The sequence below is a fragment of the Bacillus rossius genome, chromosome 11, assembly GCF_032445375.1.
Source record: "Bacillus rossius redtenbacheri isolate Brsri chromosome 11, Brsri_v3, whole genome shotgun sequence".
Taxonomy (NCBI): Eukaryota; Metazoa; Arthropoda; class Insecta; order Phasmatodea; family Bacillidae; genus Bacillus; species Bacillus rossius.
This window is the reverse complement of record NC_086338.1, coordinates 29,403,586-29,431,551: the sequence shown is the minus strand read 5'-3', so window position 1 is coordinate 29,431,551 and position 27,966 is coordinate 29,403,586. Positions and strand designations below refer to the sequence as shown.

The window sequence follows — 27,966 nt, the reverse complement described above, 5'->3', positions numbered from 1 at the left end:
AGCATCTGTTGGGTTGTACGCCCGCTACGCAAACACGTAGCGCGGGTGGCAGTCACTTCAGGTGCAAGTGTTACTTCAGGTGGGGGATGGTTAGCTACGACAACAGAGCATATTTTCGTCGCAAGTTATTTAGGTAAAATTTTAAGTCGGCAATTATCAATAATATGTTTACAATCAGAAAGAAAAAAATTGTTTGTTTAAATATAAAAATATACTCTCAAAATCTATAGTCACATTTCAAAGCTGTTACATATTAACGTTGGTTCAAGAATTTCGTGATTTCATAATAATTAAAAACGTTAAAAGGGTCTACGAGTAACACGAGTTATGTCCAATAAGAATATTAGGGAAAAATATAGAACGCACATCACTGAAAACTTTGAGAGTAAGAAAAGTATACTATAAAACTTAATATAAATCAGTAAAATTTTATTTCGATGTATTTTTGATGACGCGCGTAAATATGAAGGAAGAAAAAAATGTATTTTTTTAAGTGCTCTATTTAAGTTCTCAAGCATATCAGTTTAAACATAATATGGTAATATCCTTAATGCTTTGAATGTCGTTGAAGCGGACAGCTCGCTTGCGCATGCGCTCAAGGTAAAGAAAATACAATTTGGTCTTTAATAAATCCATATTATCTTATTTATCTTGTTTACGTATTCTACTCAACAAAATTTAATTACTTCACGTCTCTAGAGAATTATTGCACAACTTTAACTTATAAAAATGGATATTATATTTGTCTGTGTTCTAAAATGATGTAACAAAACAGGACTGCTTGGTACTTAGATATTTTACCTCTAAACTGATAAAATAAAAAACCATCGAATTCATATGTCTAAATTTGTGTTTTCCAAAGGGGAAAGATTTTAAAGACTATGGTGTATAACTGTACATTAGAGCAGTTTTTTTTTTAATGAAAATCATTAAATGAAGGTCTGTTTTAAGTAACTTAAAATTCTTACGGCTTCTCACACCCCTCGTTTGGTATCTAAACAAATAATATGGGAATTAGTAACAATCGCACTTATGAAATGTTTCAAACTTTATTCTGCATATAATCATTGAACTTATAAAACATTTAAGTTACATCAAAATATCTTTATAACTTTTTAAATATTAATTAACTATAAAAATTAAACTCTTCAAATTTACCGAATGAATTAAACGTATAAAATAATATTAGATAAACTGAAACGTTTCCAATTAAAAAAAAAAACGTTTTCTACTCTATCAGTCACCAATTTAAGATCTTTTGAATTTTATTATTCCTTAATTTTTGCTGCAGTTAGCGAGCTTATTACTTTACTTTATAATAGCCGAAGTTGAATCTGTTCAATTAATGACTCTCTAACTGTGGGCATGTGATTATCTACGTAAAATAAAAAAAAGAGAGTTCTTGTGTGATCAGTTCGCGTAGCGCGGACGGTTATACCCAGATTCGTAAAATCTGGTACGTTTATTCTCAAGGATGGCTTGTTTGCATTTCAAAGCTTTTTATTTTTTTCAAAATTATATTTATTATTTTAAAAAATAATTTTTGAAACTATTTTCGATCAAATTTTCCCAGTGATTCTCTTGCAAACGGCTGTTTCATTGTTTACACTTTCTTCATCTCCCGGTAGATTCGGATTTGGATAATAATCCAGTTTTTTGACATTATTATTTTGTTGCCCTATTGGCAAAGTATTAGTTTGATAATGTGAATTTTTTGAAAGATAATAAAAAACTTTTTTGTCCTAGATTGGCGTTTTTGTTTTATATGTTTTCCTGTTTAGCTAGGACATAACATTTTTTTTCGTTCTGTATCATTAGTTTTTTTTAAATTTTGTAAATAATTAATATTTTTCCTTTTGAGTGGTGGCAGTGACTTGCTTACAACGATGGCCAGTGGCATACCCATGAGGAGAGGCATTTATAAAGAGCAGTGCGATAGTGTTCTGTCTGCAAACTGTCATAGCGAGGCGTGGGTGCACCAGCTAGTAATTGATAATGTATTATTTCAAAACTTTGTCAAACAAAATAATTTCTATTTTTCGAACTGGCTGTGTTGGTTACGTAGTGTTAGTGGAAATTACTACGGCACAAACTATGTACGGCGAGGAAAAACATTTAACAGTAAAATCTGCTTGCTACATACGTTTGTTAAAATGTGTTTGGATAAAATTTGGTAATGTACAGTATGTAGGTTATCTTAGCAAATTGATTACTCAGGAAAATAAGTTGTTAGATGGGACAGGTAAAATATAGAAAACACAGAATAATGGGCTGTATTAAGAATGTAGAGACACTGTTAATGAGTTTTTGTTCTTTGGCAGTTTATCTTTAAATTAAAAAAATAATAATTGGGCTCTATCTATTTTATATGCCCATCCAAACACATAAATTCGTAGTAATTGTTTATGCAGATGCTGCTGTGGTGCGTATTTCCTACGGAAAAGGAAAAGTTATAATGGGAGAGGTGATGTGATGCAGTCACGAAACATTCTATCGCGGGGAACAACGATCTGCTTCCGGAAGTGTGAAATATTGCCTTCATTATTTCACATTTATAGTTTCCTGCCTGATTATTCAGTAGCCTTCGTAATGAAACTCACGACAGTAAAAAATCATGCTACTTTCCTTCCGAGGATACAGAGAAATTATACGAATCCCAGGTCATGGGTTTTGATTGAATATTTTCAATATTATTCTGATGTTTTTGGTGGTTTAAAATTTTATGAAAGTAAATTTTAGCCAAATGAAAAAATAAAGTTTTTAACAGTCAAAACTGAGCTAGGTTGAGCAGAATATGACACTGGATCCGAGCTATAATCGTAATCCGGCCATCTTGATTATGGATTTATATCCATGGTTCCTTAAACCACTCTGAGTAAAGCCTTACTGTAAGCCACGGGTTATCTCTTCCCCTCGATGACTTCAAGACTTAAAGTCATGTTCAAATAAATAGAAAATCACATAAAACATATTTACTTTTGGCAGTCACAGAATGTATCCCATTGAAAGGTATGACTGTAGATTGTTATTATGCACCGAGAGTATACAATTTATTACCTACCAGCCAAACATTTCGACAAAAAACCTTTAATTTGAAATCATAAGAAAACATAAGTCTACGATAGGTGAGACTAGTCCACCAAGGAGTCTGACTAAATTAGTAGTACAGTCGTCTGCGGGTAAAAAGATCACAGATTATTTCTGACTGGACTGTTAAAGAAATGAAAAACTAATTTCTAGTGTTAAAGGACGTGAAAAAATTAATTTTAATTTTAAACTAAACTGCGCTGAAAATTAAAAAAATATATACCGACCAATTAAAGGCTTTGTTTTAACAGTAAAAAATGTGCACAAATAAAATCTTTCGTTCAGTCAGTAGACCAAAATACGTTTTACCGAAATTCATTTAACTAAAAATTCATTTTTAACTGACAGTCGTTTACTAACAGTAAATTACGGACAAATTACTTTCGGTCGAATGACTACTAAATCACAATCTCACTTCTGTCTCGAAAGGTTAAAAAAAATAAGTATGTCACTTGGTTCGCTATCGTCACCACGGCAATTATTGAACTATTATATGAACACGAATGCCATCATCGCGTGTTGACGGATGTGGCGCGTAGAAACTTGTTCGCGGTGAGAAGTGACATCCGACTTTTCTATTAACGGTCTACCACTCCTTCACAGTACAAAAATTCTGTAAAATGACACATGCAAATGTTAATTAGTTTTAAACTTTTGACGTGTAATTTGCAAAACAAAGTGCATTTTACAGAACTGTCTCTAGAAAACCAAATTGCTACATGCGTCGGTTAAAATACTCGAATATACAACTTTTATTTCAATTGCTTGCGTGTTAAGTTACAGTTTTGTACGCATAAATGTAATAATATTAAACAGATCTTAGATAAATCAATGTCTAATAACTGTGTAGTTGTATATGTATGTACGCAGGCCATTGTAAAAATTGCTTCTTGAGGTGCCTGTATAGAATGATTGTATTAGGCTGTTAAGATCAGAGAGAAGGCGTACATCGTTAACATTAAATACGGTACGACAACCTCTCGAACTCTTATAATCTCCTAACATCACGCTTTGACACAACAGCAATATTTGTACCAGATCAAGCAGGCAGTATTTGATATTGTCAGGCTTCACTAGGCAGTAAACGCTGTCAAGCGTTGTGGAGTGACTAATAAAAGCAATTAAAGTATTTATTTAACTTTTTATTGTTACTTTAATGATTCATATACCAATGTTTTCTCACTGCTCATCAGTATCAGAACCCGCTTTACTCTTTGAGCTATCCAATGCATATTATATAGTATTAGGCTATTAGGAGTAGAGAGGAGGTTTACATTTTTACTACTTATAACGCACTGCAATGCATCTTGTAATTTATTATCTCCTGATATAAAGCTGAAATATTACTGCAGTAAATCGGTAATTTAGAGGATTTTTTAAAATAATTTTGGACTAAAACGGTGGTATCAGAATAAGTGATTGATCCTAATAACTCAACAAATGTCCATTCATTAATCAATGTTTTCAGTGCCTATCAGGTTCGGAACACGACCGTTGTAAACACGCTTACCGAATGAGCCGTTTAATTCGGTAGTATAGAGATATTAGGAACTGAGAGTATGTGTACACCTTTAATACTGATTATGCACCACAACACCACCACCTTGCTACTTATTATCTACTAATATCATGCTGGAAAATAACTGTAGTTAATCAGGTCATTTATAGGGTAATTTTAAAGAAGGAGGTATCAGAGTTGGTGAATTTTTCAGCCCATTACTACTACCTACAAGTTAAAATGCCACCACAACTTAGTTATCTGTTCGTCAGTCTGATTATTACTCCATTACCTGATAACGATTGAGTGAGTTTTTATTTATATTTATACATTAAAGGAATTAAAAGAGGAAAAATATGGTTTTGTATTAAAAATGTCCCCGAAGTTAAATAAAGTGAAAGTTAAGGAATTGAATATGAATACTTAACAAACGGAAACTTACTACCATTTCCCATTTTTAAAGTAATATCCTTAAAAAGGGTAAAACAGCAGGATTTCGGTTTTTTATAAAAAAAATTTTATTACTTTCAACATAGCAGAATAGGAGATAGGAAATTGAGCACGAATAAAATACGCGAAGAGTCACGTAATTTTTCGAAATTTGACAGGAAATTGGAGTGAAGATAAGAAAAGGTAACATTAATTTTATAAAGAAATATTTCATATCTGAGGCAAATTAGATGATGTGAAAGAAAATAAAGAAAAATAAGTTTCATAAATTGTAAAGTCTTAATATTTTATGGTTATCCAAAAAATGCCATTAAGGAGTTGAAAATGGGGTGCGATTTATTTTCTTTGTCTTTACTATAATAAAACTGTAACTATCTGTCTGTTTGTTTGTTTGTTTGCACGAGCATCACGCAAAAACTAGTATCTAGACCGATTGCGATGAAACGTTTTGGCTTTTAAAGCTTACAGCGAGACTTAAAAACTAGTGTATATTTTATCTCCCTAAGGTAAAGGGAGCCGGAGATATAAAAATAAAACCCTTTTTTCTTACATTTTTTTGGAAAGGCCGTTCCGCTTGGTGAGGCTCGCGGCGGCTAGCAAACTAAGGCGCTAATAGTTTAGTTATAAATTTCCTCACTAGATGGCTTTGCCTTTAAGTTGAAATGCGCTATTGCGTCTTTGTTTGTTCGAGCATCACCCAAAAACTACTAAACCGATTTTTATGAAACTTTTTTTGTTTTTGAAAGCTTATGATTACACTTAAAATGTTGAACATATTGTAACGACCTTAGGAGGCAAGGCTGGCGGCCCCGCGCCGCCAATGATGTCACACGTACATGCCTTCTGGGATTATAGCGGCCCGGCCTCGCCACTACCACTCCCCTGCCCCGCGCTCACCTTCCTCAGCGCTGTTATCTATCCCTGGTGGCCTGGTGATTCCGCGTGGAGTGGCATGAATTATTGCCGTTATTCTGGATGCTTCGAGCATCGGGTCGGTCCCCGGATGACGCAACACGTCACAACAAATTCAGTTGGTTCCAGAATGATTTCAAATGTATAAAAGCGGTGACGCCGGCCTCCGTGGGAGTTCCGAGAGATTTTAAACAGGCGAGTTGAGTGAAGTGCGAGTTTGGTGAGGAGGACGAGAGAACTCCCCCCCCCCCCCTTCCTCGAGTGGCGCAGCGGGATCGAGAGAGTGCGACTGTGTGTTTGGACAGGCGCGTGGTAAGGGGCGAACCACTGTCGAGCCTAGCTCCAGTGAGGAGTGCGAACTGTGGAACTTGACAGACATTTAGTGATTTGTGAAGAAAAAAAAACATTCTGTGGTTATTTAATTGTTAATGTAAATATTAGTAGCAAATAAAACTGTATATAATTAATTTGACTATCCTTACGAACCCTTTATCCCCACTCGTAACATTTTTTATCAGACTTGGGATAGCCCCAATTAAAGTAACAAAAAATTATTAATAGTGAATTTAAAAAATCGTCAAAAAATCGTCAAAAAATAGAATATATTTTTAAACAACAAAGTTAGTGCTAGGAATTGTAGTAATTTTACATGTATAAAAGTTAAGTGTTCAGTAGGCTAGCTCATTGGTGGAAGTAGATCGTAGAGATAGTGCTGGACTGGTATTTTATGTTGACAAGGAAGATGAGTGTTCATATTAGAAACAAATTTCTTAGAATATTTTATTCCCCTCAAACAATTGCGACTACACCGGAATTTTTATCGTTAGCATTTATAAAAACCAACCTGAGTGCAATTAACAAGAATATCAACATTTCTTAAAACAAGTTTGCAAAAACATGGTCGAAATTAAAGGTTAATGTTGGCTTTGAGGTTTTTTTTTTTTTTTGGAGGGTTTGTGTTTCAAAGTCTCTTTGGGAAGGCCCTCGAACCTACCTTTTATCAAAACTATTCCATTACCTCCCCCCCTCCTTCCAGGCCTACCGGTAAGGTTCCTCTCCGGAGACAAGTGGCCTAGAGCCGCGCAATGTATAGGGCCAGCACTGCCACCACAGGGGATAATACCCAGATAATCATCAAGGTGTTATTTCTTGCACAGCTGCTTGTGCTTACAAGATTAAACCCATTTGTAGTTCAACTATGAAATAAAGCAATCGCATTAGTAAAATAAAATGGTTAAGTATGAAAATCATGGGATTTCAGTTTGATGGGTGCCCCTTTCAAAGCAAATCTCTGAATTCTTCACTGCCAGGGTAAAAATTAATTAGAAATGGAACAGCTACTGTACGTAGATAGGCCGAGCCATTCAACGGACACTTAAAACTAACGCGTGCATTTAACGAAAGTTGAATTTGCAATTGAATTGCATGTTTGAATTGAATGTTGAAAATGAAAACGTACGAATTTTAAATTAGCTTTAGCGCCCCTGGAGTTTTGTTTCTGGAGCTAGTGCGTCATACTTCACATCATTATTTTGTTTTTAAGGGAAACGCTGGTAAACCTATTTGAAATTTTCAATCGTTTAAATTCCTTGAAATGAAAAATGTTTATCTTGCCATTTTATTTTGCTAATTTAAATTTTTAACGTTTATTGTGGTCTAAAAATAGGATACAAAATTGTAAAACAGAACTAAAACCTCTATAGGTTTAACGGAAAAGCTCACATCTGGTTACTTTAAGAAATGCTAGGAATTTAGTATAGAAAATGTTATTGATTTTCACTTGGCCTTTTAAAATTCTCAAATTTGTGCGAATTTAGACAGCTAAGCTATATATATATATATATATATATATATATATATATATATAAACAGACTTGCAAACCCTATGTGTAATCCATTTAATTATTCTTTTTTGTACTCCCTAAAAAACAAAAACAAAATATTGTAAATTTGGCAGCTATTTAAAAAAAAATACAAATTTCGCGATACATATATATAATTTTCACTTCTTAAACAGTAAAACAATTAAAAAAGGTATAGAAGTCTGTATGCGACCAACGTAAATACAAAATCATGATCTGAAACGGAAGGCACACCCCTTAACGCGTGGACGCGAGCGCCGTAGCGTGAGACCTCGGCAATTACTCCATGTGTGTACACTCTCCCCCCCCCCCCCCTACATCAACCCCTACGCTAGGTAGGGGTCGCCTATGACGCCCGCGCGCGCCCTGGCTAGTGTCGGAGCAAACACAAGCTTGTCCGCACACGAGGGGGAGGGGGGGTTTGTTGGTTGATGCGGTGGTGAGGAGAGGGGGGGGGAAGGGGTCGAAGCGAGGAGGGGCTTGATTGCGAAGTTCCATGTCTACATCTTCGCCGAGCACATTTCATTAACCACCCGCATGGACCACGAACCACCCCCTCCCAGAGACGCTACTCTCCCCCCCCCCCCCTTGTCGCGGCCGGAAGGGGTCGGGGAACACAATGAATTTATATCGCGAGGGTGGCAGGCTCGCAATCAGACCCGTTACTCCCTCCCCCCTTCACCCCTTGCCCAGGGTCTAGACTCGCTTCCCAGAGGGCGTCGCCGGTTGCATAACCAAGACTCTCCTCCGCCGGGCGACTTGGGACATCATCGCATGACACCCGCGGAATCCGGTGGGAAATTATTTTTTCGTAAAGTTTTTCATCTCTGACGGATATACGCTTACCAAAGGTTACGTTTACATAAACTGATGTGTATTCGTGTGAACCACACATCGTCTGGATTTTTTTTTACAGGAATTTTTTGAACAGTTTCAGTTGTTGTGGATCAGTGTACGCTTTAATTTGGTAAACGTAGAAAAAAAATTTTCAAAACTCTATACTTGGAGGCTAATAATATCAAAAACACTATCATTAAATCGTTGATATATTTTATACACAAAAACCCAATAATAGTTATTTATTTTTATTTTATATACTCGTGACTCCCGTAAATGCCCGCCTAGTCAAACGTGTATCTGTGTTGGTGAGTTGGGATGATAAGTATGACGCTTGCTGGTGCATCTAACACAGTATCGCTTCTAAGCGCAAGGCCTTTTCGTCGTGCATAGGACAACTATGGAATTTTAGCAGTAATTATAACAAAGAATGGTGGATAAATGAAGATAAATCTGTAATGCAGGGCCCATGGGGTGCTTTCGAGATTCTTTAATGGGCGTTTCATTACTAAAAATTTATTCTGGAAACACGCGTTTTTAGACATTTTCACTGTCTTAAAATTACAGTTTATAAACGAAATACGGAAACAAATCTTCCCATTCGCTCTCAAAGCATTCTTTAAAGCTTTTCACCTAAACAGAGCCCACTCGGATATCTTGAGAATTTTTAAATACAGTGGTTTCTTATGAAGCTTTGCACACTGCACGTGTGCTCAAACAGGCGGGGCCAATAAAGGCCTTGGGTTCTGTGTTAGGACATCCAAATTCGCTGTGTATTGGCGGGCTAAAAAAACTGAGTCTCAAGCTAAGGCCCATTCTACAAAGACACGGAAGTGGAGACGGATCACGTAATCCTAGACGCATCTCACACAACGGAGTACATACAACAGCAAGTATGCATACCCGTACGTATTAGCACGGCAAAGCCCAACTCTTACATTTACGTTATTTCTTGCGACCAATTGAAACTGAGATGTCAACCATGTTTCTTATGTTTTAAAAAATTTAAGCTTTTTTTACAGTACAATAGTTACAAGTATTCTATTTTAGTTGATTATGTATCTCACCACTTTTTTTTAGTTTTATTAATTTTTTCGTCGTAACTGTAAAATTCAATTGGATCTGTTTCCCTTTGTTACGTTTACCGTGCGTTGTGAAAGCGGTAGACGGATATAAATTTTAATCCCTTATCTGTGCAAGAATTAATTACGCACCAAAATAATTATCCCTTACATGTCCAGCATGTACGCACAGGTTAGTGCAACTGATTTCGCGTGGCGAGAAAAGTGGATACACCACCTCAGCATGGCTCAGAAGTAGGTATTTGGGGAGAGGCTATGGCGTGAGGCTGTGGGAACACATCCCAGCATCTAAACCACTACTACACCCTTATCCCATTCAGCAACCAGAAGTAACTCACTGGCAAGCCCCTCAGCGATGGAACAAAGAGGGAGATATAGAAGTGCGTCTTTTACGGTGGAAACTGAGACCATGGTGTTGCCTGACATGTGACGCTAACTGTTGGGTTGGCCCATAAACTACTAGCAACAAAAATCTTGGGTTGGTGGTTCAAACCCAAAATTTTGTGTTTTCTAAAGTCAATTTAATTATTTGACGACTAATTGCTAAGTAAAAGTGATTTTAACTGTGTGGAAAAAAACACTTCATATTGTTTTGTAATAAAAAAAAGCGTGTTCTATATAAATGAGTAGGAGATAACAAATGTTTGGTGCGTTACAACAAAACGTATGTGGCAACCAAATTAAAGTGAAATATTTTTTTTCACTTTTCTTTTGCTTGATAATAGCTTATGCATTACTTCTCACAATCACTGTAGCTGTGTTAGAGCTACTATCAAGCGGTTGGGCCCAAAACTACTTCAGGAAACTAGGTCCTAGTCTCGGCAATTAGATTTGTAACTCCACACAGAGTTTTAACCCCATACAGATTTATAACCCCATTAAGTTTAACCTGAAAATTTGTGATTGTAATTTTTAATAATTATGAAAATACTTGAAACATTTAAAAAGAAAAAAAGTAGAGCGCATTCAAATATATAATAGTAAAGAGTGTATGAAGTAACTGTCGTTGAGAAAACTCATCAAAAGATCATACCATTTGCATTGCAATTTCAATATTAGACACTCAGGTGAGCTATCCATACATCAATTATCTATGCTTTTTTAGCTACGGTATACTCCAGATGCTACAAATGTAACTGGTTTTACGCACTTATAAACGTAGGTACACTTCACGCTGCCAGGTTCGCTGCAATCAACTGTCTCACGAATTTCTTATCAGTTTCTCATAATTTCCCCATGAAGATATTTGATAGAAATGCAAGTGGGACAATCAAGGCGCCAAATAGCAATGCAGCTACACTACTCGCAACTACCTATCCTTCCGCCTATAACAAAGGTTCACTTCGAAAATCAAATTTATATCGTACTTATAAAATATAATTTAAAAACAAACTATCTTAGTTCCGGTAACGTAATGCCCTCTTGTTCAGAAACGATAGATTTAAAATAATTTCATTATATAGTGACGTCACGAAAAATCCTAAGAGTATGAAACTGTCAAGAATGTACCATAACCTATAAAACAACCTTTTTTTTTTGAAAAAATAAATATATTAATAAGCCCCCAGATGTCCATCTGTTCCTTTTCACTTATCGACAGCACCTTAACAGTACAGATTTAAATTTAATGTACGGAGATTCCTACTATTTTTGATCCTTTTATTAATAATTATATTGCAGACGAAATAAAAACCAATTAGCAGGGTATATAGTGTGTTTCAAAATGTTTTGTTTTTCGGATGCAGATCTAAAAAAAAATATTATTTTACATCAATTAGAATAAACAGTTGTTTGAAATTGACTATGGTTACAGATGTAACAAAATAATTACCGCTTTATATGTTAGTCCATTTTTTAAGGAAATTTCAATTGCACCTGTAACATCATAGAGCCAGGTTTTTCAGTTAAAGTACTAAAATCAAGTAATGACAAATTATTATTTTTATCCAAAATGTATAGAACCAATTAACCTTTAGTTGTAATAAGTACCGTGGCGGTATTTTATGCCAAACCCACCCAACCTAACATTTAAACGTAGTTCATAAATTTTCCTTCACTAAACCAAACTCGAAACTACTTTATCCAAGGGATTGTAGTCTGAGCTCATCTTGTAAGATGTGTTCTCCAGAATCAGGGCGTATCCAGGCAGTCGCCCCCTCCTTGGTTTTAAGTGTAATAATTAAATGAAGTTAATGATGTATTTCACCAACAAATATCCAAAAGGTTTTAGTAACTGGTTGGTAGTGGGAAATTCAACACTTTTCAAAAAAGGCAATTACGAAATAGAGATATTTATGAAAAGTATTATATATAGTCCTACCTGAAAAACGTAATAACACGAAAAAGGTTGAATTCAGAAAATCTTTCCCCTCCTTCCCCATCATTCAAAAAAAACTTTCAATTTTGAGCTTGATATGCCTCTGATTCAGAACATTAATTTGCAGATTTGAAAAAGTTTTTTACTGCAAATATTTCCACGGCACGTGACTTCCTAATACCGATTTGGAAGCTGCCCATCATAGTTGTGCAGAAATTTCCTTTTGTTGACTTGCAGGTCAAAGTGCGCAGAGATCATTTGCAACAATTGACTGGGGATTGATGCACACTATTTTAGACGGCTGGTTACCAGTTGAACTCGGTGCATCAGTTGACATCTTCTGGCCATTAATTTCAACCCGTGGTCAAGGATAAATAAAAAGTAACACCATTAGGCAATAAATTTTACAATAATACAGGAATATTTACAGACTACTTAAAATATTGCCGAATGGCATAAAGATTTATTTAATAAGAAAGGGGTTGTCAAATTCTCGAATTTTAAAATACCATCGAATATGTAGTATTTGTAAATAAGAGATTGGGGATAAAAATATAACAAGAAATATATTGGAAGAAAAGTACATTAAAAAATTCAACACTGACTACTCTTGATTTTGCTAGTTGTGTTAATTTTTTATTGGTATCTCTCATATAATTGTTCCCCAAGATATTGTACTTTTAATTGCAATTATTTTAAATAAATATTCAGATTTGTATTTATTTAGTAAATTTATTTCGTGAAACAAACAATTAAAATTATTATGTTTCTTTACAATAGTTTTTTTTTATTTATTGAAAATAATTTGGATTGTAGAATTAGAAAAACAATTTGTGAGTGCATTTCTAAATTTCAACTTGAGAAGCTTGAGATAATGATAATAATAAAAGTAAAATAAAATGAATTAAGCACTTTTTTGCCTTCGGAATTTTACATCCTTGTTTTGTTTGTTCTAAAGGGTTGAAATATTAACGATTCCAACACAAACAATACCTGACTGCGATGAACTGATTAGGTATAGATACCACAGTACGCATATAGACCTGTCAATTATGCTCCTATAAAGGGATATTAATTTCAAAATTTCCATTGGCGAAGACTATATTCATACATAGTCTATAGTTCTACGGTATCTTTGCTGTTTGCGTTTTTATTTAATTGCGTAATTATGTGTGCTTGTCTTTTTCGCACCAAGATTATTACGTCACAGTGAAAGGTCACGGTTGTATGATCACATGGTACGCGTGACAAGCCTTTTTTCTCCCCTTCAACTAATCGTTGCGGCATATTGTTAAGCTGCCCTTAACAAAGGCTGAAGCTTAGTGTTTGCAGTGACTATATTTAACGACGAAGATTCTCTGATTCATACTTACAAGTCATCATCGTACGTTATCGAGCACCAGTTACACAATATTTTGGGCCAAACAATATGGCGATGGTGAGGTCAACCACGTCACAGTATGCCGTCACATGACTGTTGCAAACTCTGTGCTGCATCGTGTTTTGAAAATTGCTCCGATTGATAACGTCACAAAGGAAAACATGAAATTATGGAACAACGGTCGAAGTGCTTTGACGCGGGGAGTTTCACGTCGGCGAAGTTGGGCACAAGTAAATTAGGTTTCGCCGACAAGGGAGGGGGGCGGGAAGGGGTATACAGGGGGGCGGATAGAGGGTGCGCGTGAGTCGACGGTTCCTCGACGTTCTGAAAGGGGGTCCGAGTAACCGGAACTTGGGCGCACCCCCTAAGTCTCGTTTCAATAACGAACTCCCGGCGACGAACTTGCCCGAACAACCAACTTCGGCCAAAGGAAGGAGATGGGACGTGTTGGGTTGTGGAGGGGGGGGGGGGGAGGAGAAAGGAGGCGATGTCTGGTCTGACGTGTCCATTCGCTTCCGGAAAGCTGTCGGCCTTTGTGCCCGAAGCATTTATCATCCTGGGCGGCAAAGATGCGGCCGGTCGCATCTCAGGGAGACCAGAATTCGGCGTCGGCTTCGAGCAAAAATTACTGAGTTTCCAACTTTCTCACGTGAGCGATCACCGAGCCAGACAAAGATTTTTACGACCAGTAAATATGTTTCATTTACCGATGCAGCCTCAACCAAAAGTTTCTTTAGTTTAAAGGCTGCATTTAATTATAAATTAGTCGTGAAGGATTTCCGAATCCTTTCGACGATAACCCACCACGCTGTAACAACAAATATATATTTTTTTATCGATTTGATTCCGTTTACAAAAATTTCACACAATACATTCAAGTAGCTGGCTATGCAACGGACCCTTATTACACGCACTCTCCTCCTGAGTACGTCAGTGTAGCGTCTATGTTGAAAAATAAAATCCACCAATGCAATAGCCGTTGCCAAGAATAGGAAGAAACCTTCAACAACACAATAACGTAATTTCGTCAAGATTATGCTTTAACGTATGTTTTTTTTTTCGAAATCTCGCGTAGACAGTGACGTACACGTGTAACGAAGGTCAAATGTGTAGAATTTCTTCGAGATAGAAGCGTTTCTGTAGATTTGTATGAAAAAAAAAATTAACAAGCAACCCCTTTAAAATATTACGAGTGTAGAAAAACTTGTCTGAAAGTATGACATAAATTAATTAAAATTTTATTTACTAACTTTAATCTACACTTTATTTTACCCTAAATTACAACAATCTAAATGTTTATCCACAAAAATAATCATACTTTCATAAATCCTCTATTTACTCCACCCACTAGAGGCCGGCACGACAGTGGCTCTCTCTGATGTTCGTCTCGTACCACGAAATTTGGTCCCAACAAATCTCTTTGCACTGCTCACTCGACTACCGCGTCGTGAAACCGTCCCAGATGCTACGATATACGCGCTTGAAGCCCGTCTCTCGTCGCCCGCTATCGCTCGCCAAAGGGTCACTCACCCTATTCACTTCACTCTCCAAGTATTCTCGTCACCCCGCCCTCCGCAGGCATGTCTCCGTCTTTTACCCAGGTTTCACTATGGCGGTCTACAGACGGAACACATCACACTGCTTATTATACGTGCATCCGCTACCACGACTTTAGTGAAAATAAAAAATCAACCAATGTGATCACCAATATGAACCTATCTCGTAGCCCACCGAAGTGTCGCGTCCTCTAAGTCCCTCGACTCAACACTCGAAGCTGCAAGAACAACGGCGTCCTAGTTACGCCACTTCGCTCGACGGTGATCTCGGGATGCGCGCCGGAGTGACTTGCCTTTCTAATATCCTGCAGCCTCGCAACAATATACATAAATACTATACAAAATATCCATTGGCTTTTCTATTGATATGCGATACCTATTTTTAATAGGCCACTGATTTCATAGTTGCACAAAACATATTAGTGCATTATATAAGATCATCATTATGAATTTTAGGGTTCAAATTTACAACGATACATAGTTTTTAGGATTTGCGACCGGTAGAAGGAAAAGGAGGGAAGGGGGGGAATGGTTCATGACCCATTTAACCCTTCCCTCTGTATTCGCGCCTGTAATAAGCCTTTGGGCTAGAACTCCCGAAATCGGCTTTCTGGAGGTGATTTCTAACCAAACGAATCCTTCCATAGGTTCAGTGGACATAAAATTTACATATAGTTAATTGGGGCTTATTCATCTTGATAGATATCCGCAAGTATTTCATAGAGATAGCGCTAAGCCTCGTGGTAGTTCATCTCCGCACTGCAGTTGTTCGGAAACTGAGTATGGTCCACGAAGACCAAGGGCGAATGGATTTCAGGCCACACCCCCCCCCCCCCCTTTTTCGCTCTCTCGAAAATTAAGCCTCTTGCAAAGGTCACCGAGCAGGGTTCCTGCAGACAGGGAAAATACGGAAGCCAGGGAAAATCTGGAAGACAGGTATAACTAAGGGACTGAAAAATGGTGTAATTTTTTTTTTTACAGGAAAACTTTTAGGAATAAGTTAATTCTTTAGCTAACCCTTTCAGGCCATTCGTCCACTTTAGTGGACAATTTTAATCGAAATGATACATTGAGTTAATCAAACCTTGAATGCTTGGGTTAAGGTGAACCTACATTCTGGTGGACATCATACTGTATCGCTATGAAATAAAAATTTGTTTTGACTTTTATTAAATATTATAATTTAACTAAACTTTAATGTATATTAATAACAACTTAATATTATTAACACACAAAATGCCAAAAGTAGTTTATTTATAATAAAAAAATTACAACTAGGTACATCTTAGGAACTGTCCAAGTGTGACTGAAAGAGTTATATATATATATATATATATATATATATATATATCAGTTTAAATTGAAGAGCTCTTAAAAAAATCAACCACTGTCCTAAATAAAAAAAAATTAGTGGAAACAAAAATGTTCCTCCTTGCTCCTTGGTATTTATATTATGGGAATCTTATGCTGTAACAATTAAATCTCCTTATTCGTTTTTGATGTTTTAATCAACATTAATATCCAAATATAGTTAAGCAAAAAGGCTTGATACTTTTTTGGTTCTGGATTGAAGTTGTTTTTGCAAAAAATCAATTCATGAGGTAAAAAAAAATGAAAATACTATTGTTTATTGATTGAATATTAATGCTGTGGAAGCATTTGAAAACCAACAAATAAACAACGTAAATGTAATACTAAGTTTGGAAACATGTATAGGATATAATATATATAAATAAATACTAATTCAAAGGACAATGGATATTTTTGCTTATAATACTGTATACAATAGTTATTATCACTTAACATTCAGTTAAAAATGGTTATTTTTACTCAAAGCCTCATATCATATCGTATTGGCTCTATGCATGCACACAATGTATCTTCACTGCTATACTCTGAATATGCTCTTTCACTTACGGTTTCCACGCCACTGACTACATTTAGCTGGTTTTAGTTTATTCTTCCGGTTAATAATCAGAATTTTAAAATTTATTCTGACAAATATGTATGCTTAAAAATGAGAAAGGATATTGGTTTCTCAACTCCAATTAAACTACGTTGCTGAAAATATTATGTTAAGTTGGTAAAAGAGTTTAAATATGAAATAGATATAGGCCATTCCATATATTTTAATAGAAATAATTTTATTTCTAATATATTATCACCAATTTTTTTCAATAAAAATTTTGAATTTAAAAATTTCAAACAATTCAAAATGGCGTAATCAGTTTTTATAAAAGTTTTATTACAAATTCTTGATATTTTTTTACAAATTAAAAAAATTCCTAATTTATTTGGTAATAATAACAGATTTTCAATATGGTGGCCCAAAATTAAAAATGGCGGAATCTGTTCGATGAAAATACGTTTATCGTCTTAAGAACTGAAACGGTGTGGTAAATTCCAGCTATCTAGTTCAAGGGGAGGTGGTATGAATTGGATCTAAGCGGACAAACAAACACCTGAAGTGAAATGAATGATTGTAAAAAAAAACTCCTTGAGAACCCCGCGAATGCACAATGGCCAATCTAAAAACCCGTAACGGAGTAATGATGCTTGCGATGCGTGTCTGATCGCCTCCATCCTTCACTGGAAGGCTCGCTGCCAGCTTCTATAGTCTACTGGCCTGTGTGGGTTCCACCAGTCCTCTGGCTAGCGTGGTCCACGTTGAGGGTCTGCTTTCTTTAATCCGGCATTGTTGGGTTCGGAATGTTCTGTAATCCGGCACAAATCAAGTCACCACCATTAGAATTTTTTTGACGTAAAAAAACGTTTTATTTTCAGTGATAGTACCGGTCGAAATTTCTTGTTTTAAAAAAAATAAAGTCAGAATGGAATCGCTAATAACCACGAGACCAATAATGCGTGAACAATGGTTGAGCCCACAACAGATTGATAATTTTTTTACGTGTTTGTCGCGCGCGCAGTTAATTGTTGGTGGCCATGTAAAAATTGTAATGGGCATATTCATATAAACTGTTTACAAGATATTTTCATTTGTCAATATCCTCCGTCACATATAAGTAGTGCTCCTTGGCACGCAAGAAAACATTATACTCCTACTTGACTGAATCCTCGATAGCAATGCGTTTGTTTAATCAGTGCCATAACTCGCCTCCAATTCGTCGTTTCACAAAAATATTTGTAGCCTTTATCTACGTGTTTTTCTGCCAGTGCTGTTCTGACAATGGTGGTCATAAAAAAAAACATCATGAGAGACTTTGCAAGGGACATTTTTGTAAAGGGTGCCATTGGTAATGGTTTTGAGAACTGTCACATTTGAGACCTTTTGAGCCGGAAATCACAATAGTCCATCGCCTCCTTCCGTACGTCATACGTCCGTCAATCACGCGACCTTCAGCCAATCATATGGCCCCAAGAATTTCATCCGTCCGTCGGAAGCTTGGTAACTTCATACTTTTGACGGATGTCTGCAAGTGTTGTGCGTGGCAAATTTTACTATATTGGAAGTTCTAATGACTTTTTTTTTTTAATTCTCTATATGTTTACATAATATTTTAAGTATGTTTTGACCTAATTTTTAAGGCTGTGTGTTTGAAAGTAAAATCGAACGATTCAGAGAAGTGTAGCTCTAAAAATGTTGAAATAAATACTAGAGAGAAAAATATTGAGTTAATGAGTTACAATTGCTTAGCTTACATGAATGTTAAAACATATATAACCAAACAAGAGAATTTTTCTTATAAATCAACTTTTCATCAACGTGTATGAGGGAAAATATGAACGGATGACGGACGGACGTGTGACGTACTGAACAGATGGCCTTTTGTTATCAGCCTGTGACATGCTGTAACGTCCTGCCTATTCGGTGACTGAACCATGCGCCGACTATCCCAGTGCGTCCACTTACTCTGTCCTTGGTCGAGTCCGTACATCAATGGAGCAGTAACATAGTGCAAACTACAACCAGGGGGTTATCAGGGGTGATAAAGATAACTTCATGAAATTCGTGTGACATGGAAAAGACAGTGTCCTTGCCTAAGGAGGTGTGAGAGGCGCATTGGTGGTGGTAAAAATAACTTAATGGATCACATGTGACATGGGAAAGACAGTGTGCTTGTTGGAAGAGGTGTGAAAGGCGCATCTGTGGTGATAAAGATAACTTCATGTACTTCATGTGACATGGGAAAGACAGTGTACTTGTTGGAAGAGGTGTGAGAGGCTCATCTGTGGTGATAAAGATAACTTCATGTACATCATATGACATGGGAAAGACAGTGTGCTTGTTGGAAGACGTGTGAGAGGCGCATATGTGGTGATAAAGATACCTTCATGTACTTCATGTTATGTGGAAAAAGACAGTGTGCTTGTTGGAAGAGGTGTGAGAGGCGCATCTGTGGTGGTAAAGATAACTTCATGTACTTCATGTGACATGGAAAAGACAGTGTGCTTGTTGGAAGAGGTGTGAGAGGCGCATCTGTGGTGATAAAGATAAATAATGGCTCATATGTGACTTGTAAAAGACAGCGTGCTTGTTGGACGATGTGTGAGAGGCTCATATGTGGTGATAAAGAAAACTTAATGGATCACATATGACTTGCGAAAGACAGTGTGCTTGTTGGAAGAGGTGTGAGAGGCTCACATGTGGTGATAAAGATAACTTAATGGATCACATGTGACTTGAAAATGACAGTGTTCTTGTTGGAAGAGGTGTGAGAGGCTCATATGTGGTGATAAAGATAACTTCATGTACTTCGTGTGACATGGAAAAAGAGAGTGTGCTTTTTGGAAGAGGTGTGAGAGGCTCATCTGTGGTGATAAAGATAAATAATGGCTCATATGTGACTTGTAAAAGACAGCGTGCTTGTTGGACGATGTGTGAGAGGCTCATATGTGGTGATAAAGAAAACTTAATGGATCACATATGACTTGCGAAAGACAGTGTGCTTGTTGGAAGAGGTGTGAGAGGCTCACATGTGGTGATAAAGATAACTTAATGGATCACATGTGACTTGAAAATGACAGTGTTCTTGTTGGAAGAGGTGTGAGAGGCTCATATGTGGTGATAAAGATAACTTCATGTACTTCGTGTGACATGGAAAAAGAGAGTGTGCTTTTTGGAAGAGGTGTGAGAGGCTCATCTGTGGTGATGTACTTGATGTGACATGGGAAAGAGAGTGTGCTTGTTGGAAGAGGTGTGAGAGGTGTGAGAGGTGTGAGAGGTGTGAGAAGTGCGAGAGGTGCGAGAGGTGACGAGATGCCGGCGGCACGTGTGTATGTGTGCGGCAGGTGGAGCCCATGTTCGTGGAGGACCACTCGCGGCAGCAGGGCCCCGACCAGGAGGGCCTGTACACGCGCTCCGCGGCGCTTAGGTTCAAGCTGGAGGAGCGCCACTTCAGGCAGCCGGGCGCCGCCGTCGAGCTGCGCTGCTCCTCCACGGTGGCCGGCCAGTCGTGGGACCGCGCCGTGCGGCCGGCGCTCGCCGACCCCAGCAACCAGAAGCTGGCGCAGGAGCGGCTCGCCAATAGCCGCGGTACGTGCGGACTGCCTCTCCGCTCGCCTCTGCCTCCTGTGCGCTCCCCCACCCTGTCTGCCAGGAGACCCTAGGCTAGGAGTTCCCGTGTTTAAACACCTCCCCTAGCACCGCAGTACGTACACCCACACTGCCCGCACTTATCTTTCAGTACTGTGCTCCGGATACTCATTGCTCACCCACCTTGTCTACCAGGAGACCCTTTTATGTGCTGAGGCTAGGAGTTCCCGTGTTTTAACACCTCCGCTAACACCACATTATGTACAGCCACACTGCCCGCACCTATCTTTCAGTACTGTGCTCCGGATACTCATTGCTCACCCACCCTGTCTACCAGGAGAACCTTTTATGCGCTGAGGCTAGGAGTTCCCGTGTTTAAACACCTCCCCTAACACCACAGTACATACAGCCACACTGCCCGCACTTATCTTTCAGTACTGTGCTCCGGATACTCATTGCTCACCCACTCTGTCCACCAGGAGACTCTAGGCTAGGAGTTCCCGAGTTTAAACACCTCCCCTAACACCACAGTATGTATAGCCACACTGCCTGCAACTATCTTTCAGAACTGTTCTCCGGATACTCATTGCTCACCCACCCGGTCTACCAGGAGACCCTAATATGCATTGGACCTCCGATACACCACAGTATGTACAGCCACAACTTACGACCTATCTTTCAGAACTGTGCTCCGGATACTCATTGCTCCCCCACCCTGTCTGCCAGGAGACCCTTCCTAGGAGTTGACGTATTTACAAATCTCCCCTAACACCACAGTATATACAACCACACTGCCTGCACCTATATTTCGGTACTGTTCTTCGGATACTCATTGCTCACCCACCCTGTCTACCAGGAGAACCTTTTATGCACTGAGGCTAGGAGTTCCCATGTTAAAACACCTCCCCTAACACCACAGTATGTATAGCCAAACTGCCTGCACCTATCTTTCGGTACTGTGCTCCGGATACTCATTGCTCACACACCCTGTCTACCAGGAGACTCTAGGCTAGGAGTTCCCGAGTTTAAACACCTCCCCTAACACCACAGTATGTATAACCACACTGCCTGCACCTATCTTTCAGTACTGTGCTCCAGATACTCATTGCTCACCCTCCCTGTCTACCAGGTGACTCTAGGCTAGGAGTTAACGTGTTTAAACACCTCCCCTAACACCACAGTATGTATAGCCACACTGCCTGCACCTATCTTTCGATAATGTTCTCTGGATACTCATTGCTCACCCACCCTGTCTACCAGGTGACTCTAGGCTAGGAGTTCCCGAGTTTAAACACCTCCCCTAACACCACATTATGTACATCCACACTGCCTCCACCTATCTTTCGGTACTGTGCTCCAGGTACTTATTGCGCATCCACCCTGTCTACCAGGAGACCCTAGGCTAGGAGTTCCCATGTTTAACACCTTCCCTAACATCACAGTACGTACAACCACATGGCTTACGACCTATCATTTAGTACCTTGCTCCGGATAACATTGCTTAACTATCTAGCCAACCAGTAGACCTAACTGTGCGCTGTCACGGAATGTTTACCTGTTAAATACCTTCGCCAGCACACTGTCAACGAACTCTCAGTTCTGTGCAATGGATACACCTCGTTTAACCCTCCTGCCTTCTAGGAGACCTAACTATGCACTGATACCGGTTGTTTACAATTTTTAATACCTCCACCAACACCACAGTACGCTCGACCATGCTGTCTGTGGTTTCTCTTTCGGGCCTGTGCTTCGGTCTCGTCTTGCTTAACACCAGGTGACATAACTGAGCACTGATACAGAATGCTTATGTGTTAAATACCTCCACTAACCACTATAATATGTCCAAACAACCACATCGTACACGACCTCTCCGGTCGCAATACTGTGCTACTGATATCCCTTGCTTAACCATACTGTATTTCTGTACAGTAGCACAGAGTGTTAACATGTTAGATATCTTCAAAAACCATTGCAGTATGGCCAACATCATAAACGACCTATGCATCCACAGTCGTGTGCTCCTGGTACTCCTTACATAACCAGCCTGCCTACCAGGATATCTAACTGTACACTTAGATATGATGTTTACATGTGGGCAACTCCGCCAACTACCACACTTAAACTTTCTGCCTGAACTGACACATTGTTTTCACAATTAACATATCCCCACTAACCACCACGTAACGTCCAGCCACATTTTCTACGACTTCTCTGTTAGTAATGTGCTCCGGATATTTCCTGCTTAAACATTCTGCCTACCAGGAGACCCAACTATGCATCGTCCGTGACCTCGTTCATCTACCACCCTATACCTAGGATATTTTCCCACATTCCAGTCTATATGGAGAACCAAATATTCACTTGCACAGTACGGGGTTTTTTGTTTGAAGTACTTTGAAAATGACAGCGGTTCGTCCGATGCAAAATGAGTTAAACTAGTGTGATGCTTAAGTCTCCGAGTTTAACATGTTAAATACTTTCATACAACAGCAACGGTGTGTGACCACATCATCTGAAACCACTTCGCCCACCACCATTTGCTCTGGATACTCTTGCAACTTGGGACATGCAAACACAAATTGCATGAAATGGATCATTACTTTTCCGTGCCTTGCCACGCGGCTTCTTCCAACAGCTGCAAAATCTCCGACTCCGGGGTTAGGCTGTGAATTTCATGTCTCGCAAGATAATTTTCTTGCCTGCCTAGTTTAGCGACTGACTGTCCAAATCTTTACGTTTGACAATGTGCATTTGATCCAAAGTACTTCGAGCTTGATCTGTTTGTACTTGGAAATTATTTCGTGTTTATTCGTAAAATTATATTTTCTCATTAATAAGGCTTAAATACTGGCTTCATGTTAAAAAAATAACAAATGTGAGGTCAAGATTTGGAAATTGCATTATCGTCGCCATTCTTATCTTCGTCAATCACCATATTGATATTGCATATGTACACATTGTTGATCTATGGCTCTCTAAGTCTGTGTTCTCACACCATTGGCTAAGCGCATCACCTTCAATGTGTATTTTTTTTATTTCTACACAATTTAAATTTTCACGGTTGTCTGATGAACGACTTCTTATCAACTGCCTTTTCTGAAAGCTGTCTGTCGGCTAGCGTTATTGTCGATCATGCAGCCATTTTGGATACATGCCTGTCGATGAGCTGCCTTGACGCTAGCTGTCGCTTTGCATAAGCTCCTGTCGGTCAGTTGCGGTTTCAGACAGTTGCCACACAGAGAGATGATTGTCGGACCGCTTCCTGTTTAACAGCTGCCTATCGATCGGCTATCGCGTTCCCCTTCTAGCCACACTGGCTGCGTGTCCTTTTTATCCCCTATACCGTAATCCTGATTTTTATTTTCAGCCTGCGACATGCTATAACGTCCTGCCTATGTGGTGATTGAACCATGCATCGATTATTCCAATGCGTCCACTTACACTGTCCTTGGTCGTGCCCGTACAGGGGGTCATCTGTGATGTTCAGATAACTTTATGAATTTTACTAAAATATTAAATACTCATATAGTAAATAATTTTTTAGTAAATATGAGTACATTTTTTATTTTCAATTTATAAACAAAAAAGTCACAAAAATAGTTTCTACAACAGGCAGAGATGAAATTAGCATTATAATTGTATAATTTCACACAATCCCCCCCCCCCTCGAAATAAGAAATCCCAGTTGTATTATTGTTAGTTGCTCCAACGTTAGACTATTTTATAGTTTAATATATTAATTGTCATAAATAGATAAAATATTCGTGGAGGAGTTACATTTAGGGGACTTTTTAAGCCCGGTTTTCAAATTTTTAAGATTTTTCACGAAATTGAAGTGCACATTAAATTATGAACTCAGTAAAATCTATTGGTACATAATATATTTTTTTAATAACGTGTTTGTTTTGGAATGCCATTGACTTTTAAATTGCTGAATGGTAGACGTGTTTGGTGCCACGTACACGGGCACAAGAATCGTTCACTCAGTAACAGATTGATGTTCCCAACATTGAACGCTTATTTTACATAGAAATATAAAATATTATGTCACTCTTTAGAGAGTTGGATAATTATTTAGTTAAAATTTTCCAGCACATTTTATCTCCTGAGTTTTACTGTAAGAAATATTGGTGTTTGTGACATTTTTTTTAAAATTAGTACTTCGCCGAATTACAATTTTGAATTACGTTAAATATATGACTCTTGGAGAGCTAACTGTTAAAATATTGTTCCTTATGCCATACAACAAGTAATTTAAAAAGGTAACAATTTGGCAGATGCCTGGAAAGAGTGAAAATATCACATTTCCATCGCCCCGTTGCAATCCTGTTTCCGAAAGGAATGCAGAGAGGTGGCACACAGGATCGCAATACAGAAGACACGGCAGTAAGGCCATTTGGTTTTCGGTGTTCCTTGTTTCCTAGAAATAACGCCAGTAAAATGCTAGGATATTTTCATATTATAGAACAAGGCCGATTACTCCCCAATTTTAATCACTGTGATCATATAAGTAAGAAACTAACGTCAACAAACTGGCTCAACATGTATCACAGACGGCAGTTTCACTTAATTGCCTAACTAAAAATATTCATTTTAGAGCATCACCAAGTTTTTTTTGTATTCTGGGTAACATTCCCAGTTCGCCTTGATGGGAGGCATACCTCTCTATCGCTTTACCTCTTTTTTTCCCTGTTGGAGGATTAGGAAAATTTTTCACGAGCCTACGTTGTTTATTTGCTGCGAACACGGGCGTACGCAAGGGAGGGTGTTGATGGGAGAACACTTTTCCCCACCCCCTCTCATCGGTCATTTTGAAATCCTGTAAAAATCTATCATTCCAAGAAAAAAGGAGAAAAAAAATCAACCAGAAGGCAACGAGGTTCTATTCTCTCTCTTTTTTCCTCCCCTCCCCTCCTTTATCATTTTAAATTTTGAATACGCTCGTGGTTGCGAAACATGTCGTTTACAAGTTTCAGTTCCGTTTCGAAGTAAAGTGCCCTGATGATTTCAGCTCCATATTTATATATGAAACAAACTGATACTCGTATTATAATAACAGTTAAGTAGTAGGAAGAAGTTTAATATCAAATATGTTTGTATTAATTTAAAATTGTATTCAAATATTAGTCTGGAAACGAAGGTAATATATGCAACTTCCTAAAGTTCTCACTACTGAGGTCCGTGTCACCGTCAATGTATTTGTAAATAGGTGTACAAGGAAGGCATTTACGTAAGAAGCTTTGGTTTTATAAGGATGATAATATCGTATTATACGAGTTTTGTTAATAAGGTCCGTTTAATCATTAAAAAAAGAAAATATTGAGAAAAATATTTCATTAACAGTTTTAGATTAAAACATATCTACTTCATTTTTTTTTCACATAATCAACAGTCAGTTCTAAGCACTTATCGTAACGCTGCACCAGTTTATTTAACCCCTCTGCATGGTAAATAAACCAGCTAGGAAACGCGGCTACTCGCAGTGCAGACGAGTGAAGCGGGAAGCCCGCACACAGGGGCAGTTATCGTAGCCTCCCAGTCCCCGCAAAACATCCAGCTGATGACATCTTCGCCAGTCACACGCCAGGCAGGCATGGCTGCTCGTCAGCAACCCCAGGTCACAAGCAGAGCGAGGTCAGACGTGTGAGGACGGGCCTTGTGATTAGAATTTTGTGTAAAAAATATTCTTCACCAGCCCCTGTGTAATACCCCTGTTTGTGGGCTGCCCGCTTCGCTTGTTTGAACTGCGGGTAGCCGCGCTTCCTGGCGCGTGTCTCGCCTGCTCTCTTCGGCGATCCGACAGACTGGCTGCTGTTGTTACTCCTTGCTGTTTGCTGGACTGTCTCTGAAGATGTTGCCACGGCCTTTTTCTGGGTGACTACGAACGGTCCGTCATCAAGCTCATGACGATAAAACTCAAGACTGCCGTTGTCGAATGGTTTAATTCCCAAGCGGCGAACTTCTACGCAGAGGGGGTTGAATAAACTTTTGCAGAGTCACGAAAAGTGCTTAGAACTAAATAGAGGTTACGTGGGAAAAAAATTAGGTAGATATCTATTTAACTAAAACTTTCAATGAACACTTTTTTCTAACGAGCTTTTTTAATGACCAAACAGACCTTATTAAAAAAAAAAAGCTCGTATTATAAATCAATACGTAGGGTCTCTATCTCTATCACAGAATTCTTCCCAATCGGTTCCATAAATGCTAAGAATTGATTGGAAAGCAGACATCTATAACGTGTAAGATGTTCATCAGGACCTTAGCGCTGTTGACGTAACACTGCCCTGTGTGTTTTGCAGCTGCTGCGGCGGCCTTCAAGAGCTCTCTCAGCGGCGTGTTGGTGTTGGTGTTGGTGTTGGTGTTGGTGTTGCTGTCTGACGGCTACAGGTCTTGACATTACTGGAACTAAGGGAGTGAAGAGTTTCTGTGGGAAAAGCAATTGACAATTTTTTTTCCTAAACATATCCAAACATCTCCGTTCTTGTTAATACATATTTTATGAGGCATGTGTGAAATAAAAAAAAATAAATAAAAGTTTTATTGTTCGTAAACAACGCACTTAATGATAGCACAGTGGATTCGCTGTTGAAAGTTTTCCTGTACAGTGTTTTGTACGAGCAGAGAATGTTGAAAATGTCTGTAACTGTAAAGAAAAAAAAATGTGTTAGTTATAAGTGTATAGTCGTCAATAATTCAACTCTATTGGAGAACGTAACGTGAATGTTGTTGTTACCATTTGAACCCGTGGTACGGTTTCATTTGTCCTGAAGGTCGTGTGTACAGCCACCACATTATTAGAGACATATTTTAAGAAATAAACGTTAGTAACTCAAGAACTTTTGTTATTTATTTGAATGATTGTTTTCTGTTACCTACCCAAGAGAGACCATTTTCTCTTCCACTTCCTGAATTTTGTCAAACTAATAGATCAATATTTTGATTATATATTGCTGATTTAGTAAGTTTATAAATTAACATTATTTGTGTAGGTTTTTGCAAATTTAACTGTTAATTCAGTTAAAGTTACTAACCATTTAAGTGACAATTAGGTATATTTCACAGAATAATAACCTTCATTTGGAATCTAGTACTAAAAAAATTACAAATTTTTCCACGAGAACAGTTTTTGAGTCACGTTTGGTTCTTCAGAACAAGCTCGAGACTTTACGGTAATAAGGCAAGGAGTACGATGGCAAAGCTTAAACGGTGACATAACCAGTTTTCTATAAGTACGCCGAATTATTAGGCGGTGCTTCGTTGTCAGGTAGCCGATTGTGATGTCGCTCTAATATTTTGGTTAAATTTTATTTGGTAATATTTATTCTAACACCGGCTGAGGGTACCGCAAATATGGAAGTAAACCAGTAATAGCCTTTTACAACAATAAAAACATGTAAATTTATACTAACGAAATGAAAAGATGCGTAGGTAATTATTTATGACGCGGGTGTATAACTTACAATATTTAGGCATGCAAGGCAGAAGCG

The 27,966-nt window shown here is 38.1% G+C and overlaps 1 protein-coding gene across 1 annotated transcript in view; it reads left to right on the top strand.

Annotated features, from left to right (window-relative positions):
• LOC134536504 (uncharacterized) overlaps positions 1-27,307 on the top strand; it is a 225,934-nt gene extending 198,627 nt beyond the window's left edge. Inside the window, exons 5-6 of the mRNA XM_063376226.1 lie at positions 20,233-20,476; positions 26,779-27,307. Of these exons, the coding sequence (XP_063232296.1) occupies positions 20,233-20,476; positions 26,779-26,873 (339 nt within the window). The 3' untranslated portion in view covers positions 26,874-27,307. The remainder of the gene's footprint in view (positions 1-20,232; positions 20,477-26,778) is intronic.
• The last annotated feature ends 659 nt before the right edge of the window (positions 27,308-27,966 follow it).